Genomic DNA, 17,157 nt, shown 5'->3' with positions numbered 1-17,157 from the left:
ATTTCTGACATCTATCTATCTATCTATCTATCTATCTATCTATCTATCTATCTATCTATCTATCTATCTATCTATGAGTTATTAGATTCTTTCTATTTCTGACATTTAACTGTAAAGATTGTTTTCTGTTGAGTGAAAGGCAGATGAGAATGCAAAAGCATGGGGTGGAGACTGCCCCGTGGGGAAGCTAAGAAGCTAGGATTCTGAAGGGAAGATTTGCTTTCAGAGCTGGGGACACCCTAAGAGTTATATCTGAGAGCTGTGAAAGATGAGAGATTGGGGGGAAGAGATGATAGAGGGAAGGAGGGAGGCAGGAGGAACAGAAGGAAGCAGAGAGCAAGGAAGAAATGGAGAACGGAGAGAGAAAGTGGTTAATTTGTTTGAGATCTCGGAGGTAGGGAAGAACAGTTATATGAGAGGGTAGGAGTTCCCTGGGCAAGGGAATAAAAATAGCAGATGTAGAGATAAATGGGAGAAAATAGGGCAACTGAGGGAAGCCTTGGCTTTGAGTTTCTCTCAATTGGACCAGAGGCTGTCCAATGCTGAGGAAAGGCTGTCCAGCACTGAGGGTAGAGGGGTGCTTGGAGTACAAAGAATAGGAATAGCTGTTGGCAGAGCTGGAAAGAAAGGAACGATGAAAAGTTGCACTGAGAATCCAGATAAAGTTTAACTTTTCTTCCCTTCTTATTTGATGCCTTCCACGAGACTGCATACTCCAGAACAGACAATAAAGCTGAATTATTTTGTTCAAGACCCAGAGGTCAGAAAGTACAATGTGCTCAAATCTCACTAGAGGGCAGTCTTTGGTTAGCCCAGTAAGAGTTTCCTACCCTCCCACAGACAGAAAGCATGGGACTCCCTCAGAGCTTTGGAAATATTCAGCTAGATCTTCTCTTGGATAAGATTTGGGATTCAGCAGCTAGATAGGGCAGGTGACATTGTGTCCCAACTGAGATTAAAACCCAGCATTTTTTCTTTCGATTCTCCCTTTCTTTTTTCCTCATCTGTCTCCTTGTGAAAGAGCTGAGTAAGTATAATATCTAGCAACACAGAAAGTGCATCCTCTTGGCTCCAGTGCACAAGGGATAAAGCAATAGGAACCAGAATACCAGGATCCTATCCTATTTTGCATCTTCCTCCTGCCCAAAGAGCCCATCTCTGTCATATCCTAAATCCTCAGCCTGAGAAGACATTTATGGGTGAGCCCACCAACTTGTCTAGAACCATGCATCTGAAGATGTTATGGTGTAAGTCCAGCTGGTAGTGTCCTCTTTGCCATGTATTTGTTCCAGCAGTTTTCTTATTGTGACATTGGGGCTGAAGGAAAGTAGCAGACACCCTACATGATGTTCAGTAGTATGTAAGTGTTCACTTAGTCCCATTTACCAGTTGACTCACAGCTCAGCCAGTTGGCCTAATAATTACTTGGCCAGCACAGTGACTGCCCTTGCTATAATGGCATGTAGTCAATGAGCTTCCTGAGTGACCATTCAGTGACACCTAAAAGTAGCTGGTGCACAGGCTGGCTGGCAGATGGACCCAGTGCTCTAATATAGCAGGTACGTGATTGGTATTTGCTGACTAGTTAGCTATCAATCCCCCTGGACTCACAGGCTGGCTGTTTGTGTGTCTGTGTCCCCCTAGTTGCCCATATTGACTGATTGTGTTTTATTCCCAGAGGCCATACCTGGTGGATGTCATCCATCCCGTTGCTTGCAAACTCAAATACCAAATCACTGGGCTGCAGGGCAATAGCCATACTGGCTTCTGCCAGAGCTGACAGTGACACTCCCCCGGCTCCCTGGAGCTGCGGTGGTTTCTTTATGAAGAGATGTTATTCAGGTACTTTAGGATAAATGTAGCGCCTTCTCTGAGCCTCCGTGGAGGATATCCAGAGTTGGAGTGGGTGTGGCCTAAGCCAGGCTCAAGACTGCATGCTGGGCTAAGCCAACCTCAAGAGACCTAAGGAAAAGGGAGACATGGAGACAGTGAGTAAGACAACTTCCTTGAGCTCTGTGGCCAGATTAGCTGGTGACTGGAGAGGATCTGCTGTGCCTGGACAGACTTCCAGCACAGCGACAGTAGAAACGACCTGGCCTGGCACAAGGCAGTAGCAGGAAAAACTCCATTAACTATCCTGGCTTGAGAAAGACTCATGTAGGTGTGGGTGTGAGAGAACCCAGGGAGCTCAAGGGCTCAGTTTACCTTAGAAGTGAGGACCAGTTGGCTCAAAGATGTCTGCGGAGGAGGAAATGTCTCATTTGGAGTAGGGAGAGGAGGAGTGTCATGGCTGGTAGGTCATATGCCTTGTATGCTCATTAGCAACCCTACCCCCACTGCCCACCACAGGGTGGCCTCCGTGCTGTGCTGCCTGTGGGTTTGCACTCTTGCCTTAGCTTTGCTTTCAGTTTCACCCTGGGAACTGTCACCCTGGGAACTTGTGAGGAGAGCCCTGGCTGGGGGAGGGGCCAGCAGAACCTTCCTCATCCTCTATGGCTGGCCCAGCCCCCATATTCCAGGAAATCTCAGTCTGCTGAAGTCTCTCCCCAGCGCCTCTTAAGCTAGCAAGGCATTGCAGCTGCCTGTCGCTTCCCCTGCATCTACTCCTCCTTTGTTAGAGCCTCAGGGTGCTTCTAGCATGATCACACCCATGGCCAACTCCCAAAGACCTGATCTCCACAGACAGCCTGCTCTGCACTTCCACCAGGAACACATTGGCCTTTGCACTTATCCAGGTACCAGGTCTTTTGCCCATTGGGTTCTTTTCAGTGTGTGATGTGTTTGCAATGTGTGGATAACTACACGCAGGCTGATTCAACCACTGGAACCAGAACACAGGTTATCCACAAGAGCATACAACCCAACTCCTTACTCCTATGTTAGTAGTGGCAGGGCGGCAAAACCTTATCCTGGCTGGGAAATAAATGAGGAACAGATGGGGGGAGCAAAGGGGGTGCCACAAGTGACCTCTCTGATGACCGCTAGCTCTCCTCCACAGGAGACACCCAAGCCTCTCCCACTTCCTTTCCGTTAGCCCACAGGGCTAGCCCCGCCCAAGTCTCCGCCCCCACACCTTTCCACCTACTCCATCAAACAGCCTGGAGAAGTTGCTCAGTTCAGTTTTACCCATCAGAGTAGAGTTTCCTTTGGATGGAAGAGAGAACTCTCTGTTAGGACCATCCCCAGTGGAACTGTGGGGATGGGAGAGTGGGGCTGGTGGTGACAATAGCCTTATTCTGGTTCCATAGTTCCACCTTGCCCCACTCAAACCCTCAGTGACTGCAAGACCTTGCAGTACCATTTGTGTCTGGCTCCCCTAGTCTAAGTTCCCTCAAGAGCTGCATCCCAATGCTCCTGCCCTCCCACAGGCAGTCTCTCTGCCCTTAGGAAACATTCTCATAATAATCAAATGGAGGCTATCACTTTCATCTAAGCCCACTTCGTCTCAGCATGAAACTTGTGAGACAATCTCTGCTCCTGCCCCGGGTCACTCACTGGGGCCCTTCCTTTCAGGTTTGTTTGTCTTCTTGTTTTCTCTTCCTAAACCAGCATTTCATTTTCAAAAGTTTTGCTGGTGCTATTTGCATTTCCCTACCTTCCCTATTAGATACTGACTTGTGCTTGGTTTATGGAATAATGCAAGAAGAAAAGGAGCAGTGGTAGGCGTGGTAGCTCATGCTCATAGCCCCAGTATTTGAGAGGCTGTGGTGGATAGATCACTGTGGTTTCAAGACTAGCATGGGTTATAAAAACCAGGTTTGGGGGGCTGGAGAGATGGCTCAGAGGTTAAGAGCATTGCCTGCTCTTCCAAAGGTCTTGAGTTCAATTCCCAGCAAACACATGGTGGCTCACAACCATCTGTAATGGGGTCTTGTGCCCTCTTCTGGCCTGCAGGCATACACATGGACAGAATATTGTATACATAATAAATAAATAAATATTTAAAAAAAAACCAGGTTTGGGAGATAGCCCAGTCTTTAAAGTACTTTCCATGAAAGCATGAACACCTGAATTTAATGAAAAAAAGCCAGGCACGATAGAGCATGCTTATAATCCTAGGGCTCAGGCAATATGGCAAGCGGATTTCTGGGACCTGCAGGTAGCCTATTCTGTGAACTTTAGGGTAATGAGAGTCCTTCCTCTCAAACAAATACCAAGGAGGACAGACAATTCCTGAGAGGCTGACCTCTGGGCCTCCATAGGTATGATATACACACATGTGGGTTAGCATAGTACATACCTGCACCCACATGAACACACTGCCCCTATACCCACACACACAAAACCAAAACAAGAAAAATAAATAAATAAATAAATAAATAAATAAATAAATAAATGTAAAAAAGAAAGGAACAAAAGAAAGAACCAATGAGTGAATGAATGGTACTGGCCTGCGAGCATCCACTGTATATTTTTGAAGCTGTATATTAGTAAATGTACACTGACTGCAGTTAAGGAGAAATGTACAAACTCAGAGGTTAAATTGATATTATTTTTTGCATTTCTAATTACAGAGGTGTCTGTCTGCTGTGAGTGTGCAAACAGACCACAGGTATATATGCTTATTCGGGGTGTGGGCATGTGTGCCAAGTATGAGGACATATGCGTGAGAGCCTCTGTGTGTCAAAGGGCAGCTCTGGTCTGGCCAGCTTGCAAAGCCACAAACTCCCAATAGGTTCCTCCTCCTGCTCCTTCAGGGCAGGTAGCCTGAGCTGCCTGGGTGAGAATGACAAGCCCAAGCGAATGCTGTGGAGAAGATGGGGGAGGGCTGGGCAGGCCAAGCTTCTGCTGGTCAACAAGGATGTTTGACTGTGTGCTTCCCAGGGAAAAAGAGCCAACCCCAGCATAGGTATGGGGCCTACGGGCCCTCGAGTGAGTGATTCCCAGTCAACGTAGAAAGCTGAAACAAGTTTGAAATGAGAATGGTAATTCCAGCAGCATTCTTTTATGTACCTTCATGTTCAAGTATCTAAACTCCTATCTAGTGCTGGAAGATGTTAGAAAACCATCTCTGGTGATCTGGTTCTGCCTGAAGCTAAGGACTGTGTGTGGCTGTGGTGGTGATGGTGGTGGGGGCAAGGCTAAGAAACCAACCATGGAACTTTTCAGTCCAGAAATTTCCCCCTCCCCCTTCAAAAGTTTGAGGATTTGAAAGTGAGAGGTGGAGAAAGGCTCATTTGCATATTCACTCACTCCCCCCCCAGTCCCTCAAAATAACCTCCCTCTCCCAGGAACTTGAAACCAAAGAAGCCACCACCCCAGAAGGCACACCCTATTAGAGGTAGGCGAGAAAGGCATGAAGGTTCTACTGTCCAGGGTCCTCTCACAGCCCTTTGGCTAGGCCACAGCTTCAGTGGCCTGTAATCCTGCTGGACACTGCTTTACTAGTGAGTGGAGGTCAGAAGACAGAAATGGCTCCAGGCAAAGTCCATTCCCAAATCTATCTTCCTGGAGTGGGAAATGATGCCTGGTTGATACACTGAAGTCTGATGTACATTGCCAAGACTATGTACCACAAGAGGGAGCAAAAAGGCCAGGGCGCCTGTAAACACACACACCTTTGGCTCTGATGTTCCGACTGCACTTCAAAACCAAGGAGCATAGAAGGATGATGGTGCAACCCCATAACTAGGCCCCTTTAGAGGTACAGATACTTCCTTTCTGGGACTGTCACTGAAATACATTAAGCGGCCTCCAGCGCCCACCCGTCTAGGCCTCCCCCACAAGGGGCAGCTTTGAGGTGACAGCCACGTTCACGATCACTACCAAGGGAGTTTAAATCTAAGTTTGATGAGCTGAGTCAATGGCTCTCAGAATTGCTGGTAACACCCATGGCATTTTCACACATGCCAAGAAACATGGGGACCAGATGGTCAGCTGGGCCACACAGCACAATTCTCCTCCAGTTCCTCATCCTCTCAGAGCCAACTGTCACTCCTGAAATACCTCATTCTCCATGAAACCTTTCTGGAATTCTTTGGAAAGGAAATGACAATTTCCTTCATGTCATTTCCCACTCCTTCACCGCCCCTCCCCCAACAGCCACAAACAAAATGGAAGCTGCCCCAGGAACAGAACAGCTGTCCCCTCTACGTGAAAAACAGCCTTTCCTCTGGTTAAGTGCCGAGGAGATTGCGCCTGTCGTACCATGTGACCAGTAGCTTGTATTTAAGCGCCAGAGGGCCAGAGTCAGGAATCAAGTGTGCAGTCCTGAACAGAGCAGAACTAAGACATCTACAGAACTCAAACCCACAACCTTGTCCCAATTAGGGCTGCACTCCAATCAGCCAATTGAATCCTTTTTCTTGAGCAAGTGCCCAGAAAAGTGGCTCCAGCCACAGCTATGTTGTCAGCTCCTTCTCCTTTGTCCCTTTCTGTCTACTGCCACCTTCACTAGGGATGAATTCAGGAAGGGGGAGGAGGGAAAAGAAAGGTTTCGCAAGGTTGGGGTTTCTCTACGTTTATTTGCAAAAAAAAATCCAGGTTCCTAAACTGGGTATGGTTGAGCATGCAATTAATCCCCATACTTAGGAGGTTGAGACTTGAGGACCCTGAGTACAAAGCCAGCCTGGGTTATATAGCAAGACCTCTGCCTTAAAAAAAAAAAAAAGAAACCAAGGACTGGAGATACAGTTCAGTTGGTGGACTTTTTGCCTAGCATGCAAACTGGGTAAAAGTGGGCACAGTGAGACACATCTTTAATACCAGCACTTGGGAAGCAGGGGTAGGTGGATCTCCAGACCAGCCAGGTCTACACAGTGATTTCCGGGCCAGGGGAAAAAAAGCTGGGGTTACAATTCCCAGCACTGCATAAAAACAGGCACGTTGACACTTGTTATGCCTGCACAGGGGAGGTTGAGATAGGAAGATCAGAAGTTCAAGGTCTAGGTTACACAGCACATTGAGGCCACCCTGTGCTAGACCCTGTCTCAAAAAAACCAAACCAAAAACCTTCCCCAAACAAAAAACAATCAATAAAAAAATAAAGGAGAGACATATTAAAAACAAAACAAGAAAACCCAAGGAGGAAATAAGTCTGAAAACCAGAAAACAGTCACATAGAGCATAAGTTTCAGGTGACCTCCAGAGGGCACAGGTGTCAGGCACACTATTATGCCCCCCCACCACCCCCATCCCAGGATTATGGGAGCTGGAGAGTTCCAGTTGATAGCTGAGAAGAAACTCCTCTCCTGGGTTCGGGGCCCTTAGGGGTGGAGTGCTCTGTCCCCCACCAGCGTCACCCCGCCCAGCACTTTGGGTTGTGGTTATGTAGCAAGAAAAGCACTACAGAAGCCCTAATATAGGAGAGGAAGGGGAGAGGCAGGGGGAGGAGGGGGGCTGACAAAAGGAACCAATTTCCTCAGTCACTGGGAGAAAGCTCACTGAGCACCCTCTGGAGGGGCCTGGGGCCACCACATCCTCAGGGAAAGAGGCAATGGTGGGAAACCAGACTGCAGGAAGGGAGCAAAGCTAAGTGGGGGTAGCTACTGAACTCCAGAGCTATCAATGTGTTGCCAGTTACAGCCTAGAAGTGGCAATAGAGGTCCCTTCAGATTCTAAGAACATGGCCTTTCAGGTAGAAAACCTAGTTCCGCCTTAGAATTTAGGGACGTCACTACCCTGTGGAAAATGGGCCTACCTAACTACTCCTAAGTAAGGGCTGCTGCCAAGGGCTAAATGAGCTAATGTAGGCAAAAGCTCTCTGGTTTGTCCCAAACAGCAGATGTCATTTTATTTTTTTCCCTTTTTTTTTCTTTGGGGCAGGACTTCTCTGTGTAACAGCCCTGCCTGTCCTAGAACTCGCTCTGTAGACCAACTGGCCTTGAACTCACAGAGATCTACCTGTCTCTGCCTCCCAAGTGCTGGGATTAAACTAGTGCATCACCACCACCCAGTTCTTTCGAATTTTTGAGGTATCTATGTTTAGCCCAGACTGGCATCTTACTCAAACAAATGCCCCTGCTTCAGCTTTCTGAGTACTAGGATTACAGGCATGGGCTACCATACCTGGCTCTGAACGCATTTTTCAATTTCCTGGTCTGATTTATTATTTGTGGGGCTTGGTAATTTTGCTTCTTAAGTATTCAGGATGTTTTACCTAGATGGAGAGGAAGAAAGGGAAAAATGGACATAGAGGGATGAAATGAAGGCCGAGGGGCCACAACCAACACTTACTAAATTCATGGAAGAGCCAGACACAGTGAGTGACACACCTATCTGTGGTCCCTGCTACTTGGGAAGCTGAGGCAGGAAGATCTATCTGAGTTGTGGAGTTCAGAAAACATTAGCAAGACCTTGCTACCCCCAAATAAAAAATAATAAATGAACTTTATGGTTGAGCTGGGTGGTGGTGGTACATGCGTTTTAATCCCTGCACTCAGGAAACAGAGGCAGGCAGATCTCTGAGTTCTAGGACAGTCAGGGCTACACAGAGAAACCCTATCTAAAAAAACAAAGAAAGAAAAAATATGGTTGAGAAAAGTGTGTAGTTTGTCCTGGGAGAAAAGGAGAGATTGGTTGGGAGGACTGGTTTGGAGTTGAGTGAGTCGACAAGATCTAGATCCAGACAGTGGAATGTGAACTTACTAGAGAGAGCAACTGGGAGGGCCTGCTGAACCCTAAAGAAAGGCAGAGCATGGGAAAGCAATTCCTTAGGAAAAGTAATTTTGTCTTGTTATAAAAGAGCCCCTGAGTGGGGGAGATGGAGCTGGCCAGGCAGGGCAGCTGAAATGGGTACCACAGCTACCTCAAAGGAAAAGAGTAACAAATTGAGGTGCAATACCTCATAGCTATGGAGACCCCAAGATGTGTAGTCTGTTGTTCATGGAACAGTGTTAAAAGATATGGGTCAGGGAGATGGCACAGTAGGATAAACACTTGCCATGGAAGTCTGTTGATCCATGTTCCATTCAGAATTCATGGTGGAAGGAGAGAACTGACTTCCAAAATTGTCCTCTGACCTCTATACGTGTGTTGTAGCACATGCATGCCTATACATACATGTATACACAGTAATAATAACAGCAGTGTTAAAAGCTACGGAGTGATCAGAGCAAGAAATAAGGTTGGACAAGGAATTCAGCCTGGATACTTTGAAGCAAGGATTATTCTGAAAAACACCAGTTAATGGGAGAAAAGATGCAGATGGACACTTTCAAAGCTACTGTCTTTTTGTTTGTTTTCTTGACTCAGGGCTTGGCTGTGGAGCCAAGGCTGCAAACTCACCATCCTCCTGCCCTTGTTTCCACTTATGCTAGAGTTTCACACCACCTCTCAGCCGCTACCTTGTCTAGGCTAGGCCACAGGGAGGAAGGAACCTAGGCAGGTGTTCATTGGCTACAGGAATCACCTGACCTGCTGCAGAGCATGCAACACAAGGTGGCAGAGTGTTGCAAATACTGAATAGACAGAAGTTTAGTACACCATGCCCAGTCCCTAGCAAGTTCTGTTTGCTTCCATTGTTGGGGAGGGGGAAGGAGGTAGGAACAGAAGCATGGAGTAAAGACTAATTAAATTCATTAGTGGATTTTTTAGAAGCTGGGGTAATCTGTGACTCTGCACTGACAGGATATTAAGTCAGATAACTTTTTATTGAAGGGGCAGTGTTCTTTGTCAAGGCCTCTGGCAGAGTGTGTCCTAGAAACTGATATGGAAGCTCCTTGCTTTGCTCTGGGCCCCTGACTAGGAGGGGCTATGGTGGCTATCCTTTCCAGATGGGCCCTTCTTCTACTGGCCATCCAAAACAAATGACAGAGTGCAGGGATCCAAGCACAAAGCCCCGTACATTAGATTCCCTACACAGAAGGGATGGTGCCTCAAAAGTTGAGGTAAGAAGCAGCGCAGTAGTGGTACCTGACTAGACCAGAGATTGGCAGCTTTGGCTCCAAAAGTTATGGAGAACTCTTACCCTGGGCTTTGCCTTTCACCTTCCCCACACACCCCGTACACACTACTGAAGCATCTCCTGAAACCAGGAAGTTAAAAGATCACTCCTGTCTCTCTTTCCTGAGTTTCTGAGGGGCAGGGGCGTGCTTGCTCAAGTTCACACTGACTTAACCTTCCTCCTCTCCTCATCCTCTCTGTATCCTCAAAGCTAACCCTTTTGTCTGGTGAGAGCAGTGGTGGCATCATTGGCAGAGTGGAGTGTTTAACTCCAGCACTCAGAGGCAGAGGCAGACAGATCTCTGCGAGTTCAAGGCCAGCCTGGTTTAGATAGGGAGACCCTGTCTCAGAGTAGGAAAGGCACAGTGGCTGGCAAATAACAATGAAACTACACATGGGCAGAACACGTTTAACGTTCACAGTGACTCCCTACCTCCCCATACTTTTGTCCACATTGTCCCTTAGGCCAGCCCTGATTCTCCTCAACTTCTGTGAGTTTAATTCCCTCATGTCCTTCAAGATTTAAGTCAAATGTCACATTCTTTCTGAAGTCTTCCCTGCTTCCTCCCCACCTGGTAGACTCCACTCTTGACAACCAAGCTTCACTTCCTAGATCTGAACAGCACTTGAAAAACTTACCAAAGAAGGCCCACAAGGATGGGATTTTATGACATATGAAAATATTATGAAATTCCAATTTCAGTGCCCATCAACAGAGGTTTATTGGAACATGGCCATGCTTATTAGTTTGGTCATTATATGAGCCCCAAAGCCTCAAATGTTTGCTATCTGGCCCTTTACAGAAACCTTTGCTGATCCCTGAACTAAAATAAACACTCCACCCCACTTTGGTGTGAATAAATTCGTCAAGCTCATTTCTGAGAAGAATGCCACAGAACTCTGGGTCGGTGGGGGGGGAGGTGTCTGGGGGAGGTGTAGGATTGGTAAGTACAAAGTCAGCAGATTTTCATCAGAATGAGAGTCGCTGGGTTAGAGCCCAGAGTGCTGGCCTCGGCTCTGCCCATCATGTGACCTCAAACAAGAAGTGTCAGCTTTGTGTGCCTTGGTTTCCTCAGCAGCACACTGAGGGATAGGTACTGGCTGATCAGAGGCCATTACTAGCCCCATGCATGGTGTGAGGATCCACTATTTCTGAGTTGTTGCTGCTGTTAAGCAGGGATGGCCCTACTCATTTGCTCTCAGAACAAGGACTCATAAAGGGCTCCTCAGCCTGGCTGTGGTTTTTCTGCTATCCTGGCAGGTGGGGCGGAGTACCTCACCCCATACTCACCTTCTCAGTTGGCCTTTCCTTTCTGCTCCTCTGTTGCTCCTGATCTCTAATTCCCTTCCCTGCTGAGTGAAGAAGTTCTCTCCTCTACTCACCCCTCCCCACCTCCAGTGGACTGCGTCTATTGGAGAGAAGGGAGGGAGGGAAAAGGACTGTTGCTTCTTCCTAGTCTCCTAGGGCTCACAGTAGTCAGGCAAGGGCCAGGACACAGGCAGCTCTCACCGCACCCCTGCTCTGTGAGAGGAAGCAGCCCCTTTCTACCACTTCCTGTCCCAGGGGTTTCAGCAGTTTCCCCTTCAGGGCCTAGTGGCCCTTGCAGCCCCGCCCCTGCTCTGCACAGGTCAGAAAGTGCACAGAGGGGAGGATCCCTCACAGGAAGGCAGAGGAGACAGCTGTCTACACAGGGGACGCCCAGCAGCAATTCCACCGGCCTGACTCCTGGTAGGAGAGGGCCAGACAGGGAAGTATTACCTGGTGAAGGGACAGCTGTTCCCACAGCCTCTCTCACCCCTTTACCTAGCTGTACTCTTTAGAGATCACCAGAGTATGTCTGCCTGGTCTTTGAGGGTCTGGGTTAAAAAACCTGGACTGTGAGGCCTGAGGCCAGTGCCTGGTAGACACTAGTAAGGGTGTCTACAGATGGAGGGACAGGTGGAAACAACAGGATCTGGGGAAATCAGACCAAGGGCTGGGGGTTGGGTTAATTTAGAAGAGCAGGTGACACTGAAATCAATATGATATCATAATGTGTCAGGGGCTTATCCTTAATGCCAGTGAACAGAGGTAACAATGGAGAACTATTATACTGTCTTCAGGTCAAAGGGCAGCAGCCTTTCTTGGGGAAAGGAAAAGAACACTAAACTCTAGCATTCCATAAGGGCTGCTGTTTTACGGATAACTTACACCTAAGTACCTCCCAGGAGTCCATGGGTACCTGTAGCCAATCTTTTAGACATATGACCCACTCCATGACATAGCCCCAAGGCTGTGTGTCAGAAAAATATTAGCAGCCCAAGGTCCTGCAGTCTGCACAGCTGCCAGACCTTCAGGCCCCAGGCTAGTACTGCAGGCAGGATGATGGTTCCAGAAGCACTGGTGTCTGCTGTGAGGAACTAGCAGTACATGGACACCACTACCTGAGTCTCCCCAGGATAGTGCTGCTCAGTGAGGTTGTGACAAAAGGAGGCTTTGGGAACTCCTAGAAGTGATGTTCATCAGTGACCAGCAGACCACATGTAGGGATGATCCCGAAACCCTACTCAGCTTGCTGACAGGTTATCTTCCTGCATTGTTGGCCAAGAACCGTACCCAGGCCAGACCTCTTGTCAAAAGAGCAAGGCGCTTCAGATCCATGGTGGCTCAGCAAGTAAAGACACCTGTTGTCAACACTGACGACTTGAATTCGGTCCCTGGAATCCACATGGTGGAAGGAGAGAACCTCTTGTAAGTTGCCTTCTGATCTTCACATGCACACTGTGGTGTGCATTCACACACATTCACACACCTATGACACACAAAGTAAACGGATGGAACAGATAGCTCTGTGCTTAAGAGCAGGTACTGTGCTTGCAGAGAACCAGAGTTTGAGTCACAGCACCCATGTTGGGCAGCTCACCACTAACACAAGCCCATACACACATACAGAAATAAAAATTAAAATCTAAGGACGGAAAAGATGACTCAGCAGACAGTACTGGCTGTAGAGGACACTGGATTGAGTCCCAACACCCACGTGGCAGGTTACACCATCTATAACTGCAGTTCCAGGACATCCAGGTCCACCGCAAGTAGTGAACAGCCATACATGCAAAACACTTAAACACATTAAATAAGAAATAAACCTTTTTAAAATTAAAATATAAAATAGACAAATAAATGTGATTTTTAAAAAACAAATATAAAGAGAGAGCAGGGCCCTGGTTTTCTTCTCAACATACTCTCCAGGACCAAGCACAGCCATTTCCCCCAAGACACTACCCTACTGTCCTTGAGGGGGGCTAACTGCTTCTTCATTCCTATGTTTTGCAGTGAATGCTACTTCACAGCTGGTCCAGGGATGCCAAGAGAGCCTCAAAGGCAGCATCTGGATGTGCACCTGGGCTCCTGCCAGTCCCTCCCTACATCTGCAGTGCAAACCCAGGGCCAGGGTTTGGTTACAAGCCGACTCAAAGCTGGAGGCACGTGTTTGGAAAGCGCATCAAGCCTGGGTGGAGGGTGGTGGAAGCACTTGAGGTCGATGCCAGCTCAAGGAAAGCACTTGTGGAGTTGGCACCAGAGCAAGTACTGGGGCCTGGGTGGCGGGTGTGGCCACTGTGGCCTCAGTCACGGCTTGCTGGAGGAGGAGCAGAGGGGTGTGGGTGCTTGTTTAAATATGGGCAAGATTTTCTTCTGCACTCTCTGATAGCACTTCAAGTTATTTCCCCTGCTTCTGGGGAGAGGGGCCAGACAGTAAAAATTATAGAATGACAGGGTGGAGCACAAGGAAGGTGGCAGGGATTTCCAGTTCTGGACTAGGGACTGCGGGGCTGCTGTTCTAAGGAGCAGTCTATGAACATTACCTCTTTTCATTCTTCTTCCTCTCTCTGCAGTGCTTCAGAATGAACCAGGGTCTTTCACATGCTAGGCAAGTAAGTGCTCTACCACTCACATGACCCCAGCACTCGAGCACTTAGTCTCTTCCCATCACAGGGTCTCTGTGTAGTTAGTTCTGGCTGTTCTGGAGCTCACTATGGAAACCAGGTCAGCCTCGACCTTACAAAGATCTGCCTGCCTATGCCTCCTAAGTGCTCGAACTAAAGGTATGCTCCACCACACCGGGCATGCTTGGTTTCATGAGAGGGAGTCTCAATATGTAGCTTGGTCTGCCCTGGAGCTCAGGATCCTCCAGCCTTGGCCTCTCCAGTGACTGAATTAAAGGTATGTGTCACCATGCCCAGGTTTCCTTTCATTTTTTTTCTCCTTTATTCTTACAAAATAGCTCACCAGTAGAAGGGCTAGAACTGGAATTTAGGTTTATTTACAGCTGCTATTTTGTTTGAACTTTGTTTTAGTGAAATCTATTTTGGTGATAATTCTACTTTAACAATTCTTTATGTATACATGGTCTGACTCTGCCTGGCTGGTCTCAAACTCACTTCATTATCCAGGCTGATCTCAAACTTGGGGTGATTCTCTGCTTCCTGAGTGCTGGGATTATGAGACTATACCACCAACCTGGCTAAGAGATCTACTTTACAAACTGCAGAAAAGCTCATAAGCGATTAGGTAACATGATCAAGGTCACATTACTTGTCAAAAATGGAGGCAGAACTCAAATCCAGGCTTATATGACCTTGATCTCAAAGTTTATACTGTTTTCTCTATACATATTGCTGGCCATCTGCTGGCTCAGAACACAAGGAGCCCCTTCTACAAAAGCTCCTCAGGCCCAGGATCCATACCTCTTAAGACCTCAATTTAAACTGGAGGTCATTCTAATAAACCAATCCTTAACTTCCCAGACCAGGTCTCTGTCTAAACGGTGGCAATATGAACTTCAAGCCTCCTTCAAGCTCTGCTCAACTTCTGTACCTCAATGACTACAAAATTTGGGCTCTAGACCTACAGTAGTCATGGCATGGTCCCTGCCCTATAAACATACAGTTACACTCAGCTTACACATAATGTTAAGTCTAGGTTCTTATCTTAGGGTGTTGGTTCGTGTGTTTATTCAAATATTTATGGAAAACCAGCTCTCACATATGCCAGACCCACAGCCAGGGGCTTGATCACCTGCTCTGGCTTTTTTTTTCTTCTGGTAGGGTCTCTGGATATAAGGTTCCAGTAAGCTGAGTTAGCTCATCTTGATCAACATGGCTAGACTTTTACCTCAAAACACACGCATAGCATCTATAGTAAGAATCCCTTCAGAACTGAGGCCCCAGGATGTGGTATTTCTTTGAGGGATGACAAAAATAGTGTGGATCCTACTGATGGATGTGAAATTCTATGAATGCTAAAAAAAACAGTGAAGTATACATTTCTAGTGGGTGAGTTTTACTATTTTAACTAATTTGACTTATTTTTGTGATGTGGGTGTGGAGGGCAGAGGAGCACTCTGGGAAGTTTGTTCTCTCCTTCCATATTTACCTGGATTCCAGGGATTTAACATGGGTTTCCAGGCTTCCACAGCAAATGGTTTTCATGCTACATTACCTCACAGAGCCAAGATATATTTGTAATTGTTTTTCTAAGTCTTTATTAGTTCTTTGAGAATTCCATATGGTATGTTTTGATCATATGGACCCCTAACTCTTCTAAAATTCACCTCTTCTTTCCTATCCACCCAGCTTTGTCATTTTTTTTAACCCATCAAGACAAATTTGTGCTGCCCAAATATTCTTGGATGTGTGAACCACTACCAGGGATTAGTTACACGTTTAGAGATTTTGTTTCTGCATGTCTGTTTGTTTTGAAAGAGGGTCTCATATAGTGCGGTCAACCTCAAACTGTGTAGCTAAGACTGGCCTTGAACGATCCTCCTGCTTCCACCTCCCAAGTGCTGAGATTACAGGCACACATCACCAAGCCTGGTGAAAACTATTATCTTTCTAAAACTTTTAGAAATCTCTGTGGCCCAGAGAAGGGTCTGCTCAAGGCCACATATAAGCAGATGACTTTTGATTTATGACTCTGAGGTTCTTTCCTCCTTCCAGGCATCCTGTAGCCTTCAGCAAGGTTAAGTACAGATCCAGTGAGTATGCAGAGTACATCCAGGCCTCTGTGGGAGGCCTGGGGCCTGGACCTCCCAACTAAGGAAGATGGTGGGAAGCTTTTCAGGGCAAGGGCTTGAATTTCATGCCTGCTGTCAGGTGACCCAGCCCCCGTGCCTCTGAATCGCAGTTTCCCCATCTGTAAAGTGAAATATACAGGTCTGCTGATCTCTGCTAAAGGCTGCATGGGATCTGACCCTCTGAGGTTCTAATTAAAAGGCACTGCAAGACAGAGCTGAGCGAGCATCAACCACATGACTCTTCTTTGCGGAGGGCCGCAGGAGGCTTTTGACACAATTGACACAATCCTATGTTCCAATCAATGTTCCTCACAGACAGTAAAGGTGATGATTTTTCCCGTAAGAAACAAATTCTCTCAGACAATTGTTCTGGACAGTTTCTCCATGGGGGTATTTTGGCTCTAATCATCCCACCATCACACATAAACACCTTTTCAGCAGTGGTAGATGGTACAGCAACCCATAACAGAGACTGATTGATCATGTCCCTTTGAGATATCAGAAACCAAGATCCTGGCTTAATGCTCAGGCAAGCAGCCCCATCTTGTACCGAGGAGTTTGCCTCCCTATCATAGTGGAGGTAGCAATCACTGGTGGCCACCTCTCTAGCCCCTACTGGACAGGATGTTTCCACATCAAGCCCCACTTCCTGTAGCTAGGCCTGGGCTCCAGTTTCCCCTCTTCTCCTGCCATCTGGTAGCCTGCCCTCTGCCCCCCCACTTGCTGGGTGTTTACAGGCCGCCTTATCAGCCTGGGGAATCTGGGCCTCACCCAACCAGGGCCCCGCCCAGCCCAGACAGCCTGCCCAGAGCCCTACCTGCTCTTTCATCTGCCCCAAGCCCCCTGGCAGGCAAGGGGTGTGGAGGAAGGCTTGCTGCCTGGCACCGGCCCTTAGTGCCTGGGGCCCTGCCTGGTGGGTTAAAACCTGACTGACTATTCATAGTGCTTTATCCAGCTTGCCCAGGCTGGGGAGGGCAGGCATTATTTTTCCAGTTGGCATCTCTATCTGCAGGCTATGGAGACAATAATAAAATGCCTGAAGGGCTGGGGAGAATTTACCTTAGCCTTCAGTGCCTTAGCCACCAAGAAATAAGCCAGGGAAGCACTATATGGGAAGGCTCTGAGAAGTCCAGGCAGGCTGCTTCCAAACTGGAATGATACTGGCACTCCACTATGAATAACAGAAACTAAAGATGGAGCTGAATAGAAGGCTGTA

At 47.5% G+C, this 17,157-nt stretch overlaps 1 protein-coding gene across 1 annotated transcript in view; it reads right to left on the bottom strand.

The window, feature by feature from the left end:
* The window catches only part of Elf4 (E74 like ETS transcription factor 4), a 38,399-nt gene that overhangs the window by 8,532 nt on the left and 12,710 nt on the right, over positions 1-17,157 (bottom strand). The window contains exon 2 of the mRNA XM_026784711.1: positions 1,688-1,962. Coding sequence (XP_026640512.1) covers positions 1,688-1,759 — 72 coding nt within the window. The 5' untranslated portion in view covers positions 1,760-1,962. The remainder of the gene's footprint in view (positions 1-1,687; positions 1,963-17,157) is intronic.

This window comes from Microtus ochrogaster, chromosome X (genome assembly GCF_000317375.1).
Source record: "Microtus ochrogaster isolate Prairie Vole_2 chromosome X, MicOch1.0, whole genome shotgun sequence".
Taxonomy (NCBI): domain Eukaryota; kingdom Metazoa; phylum Chordata; class Mammalia; order Rodentia; family Cricetidae; genus Microtus; species Microtus ochrogaster.
This window is presented reverse-complemented; position numbering and strand designations above follow the sequence as displayed.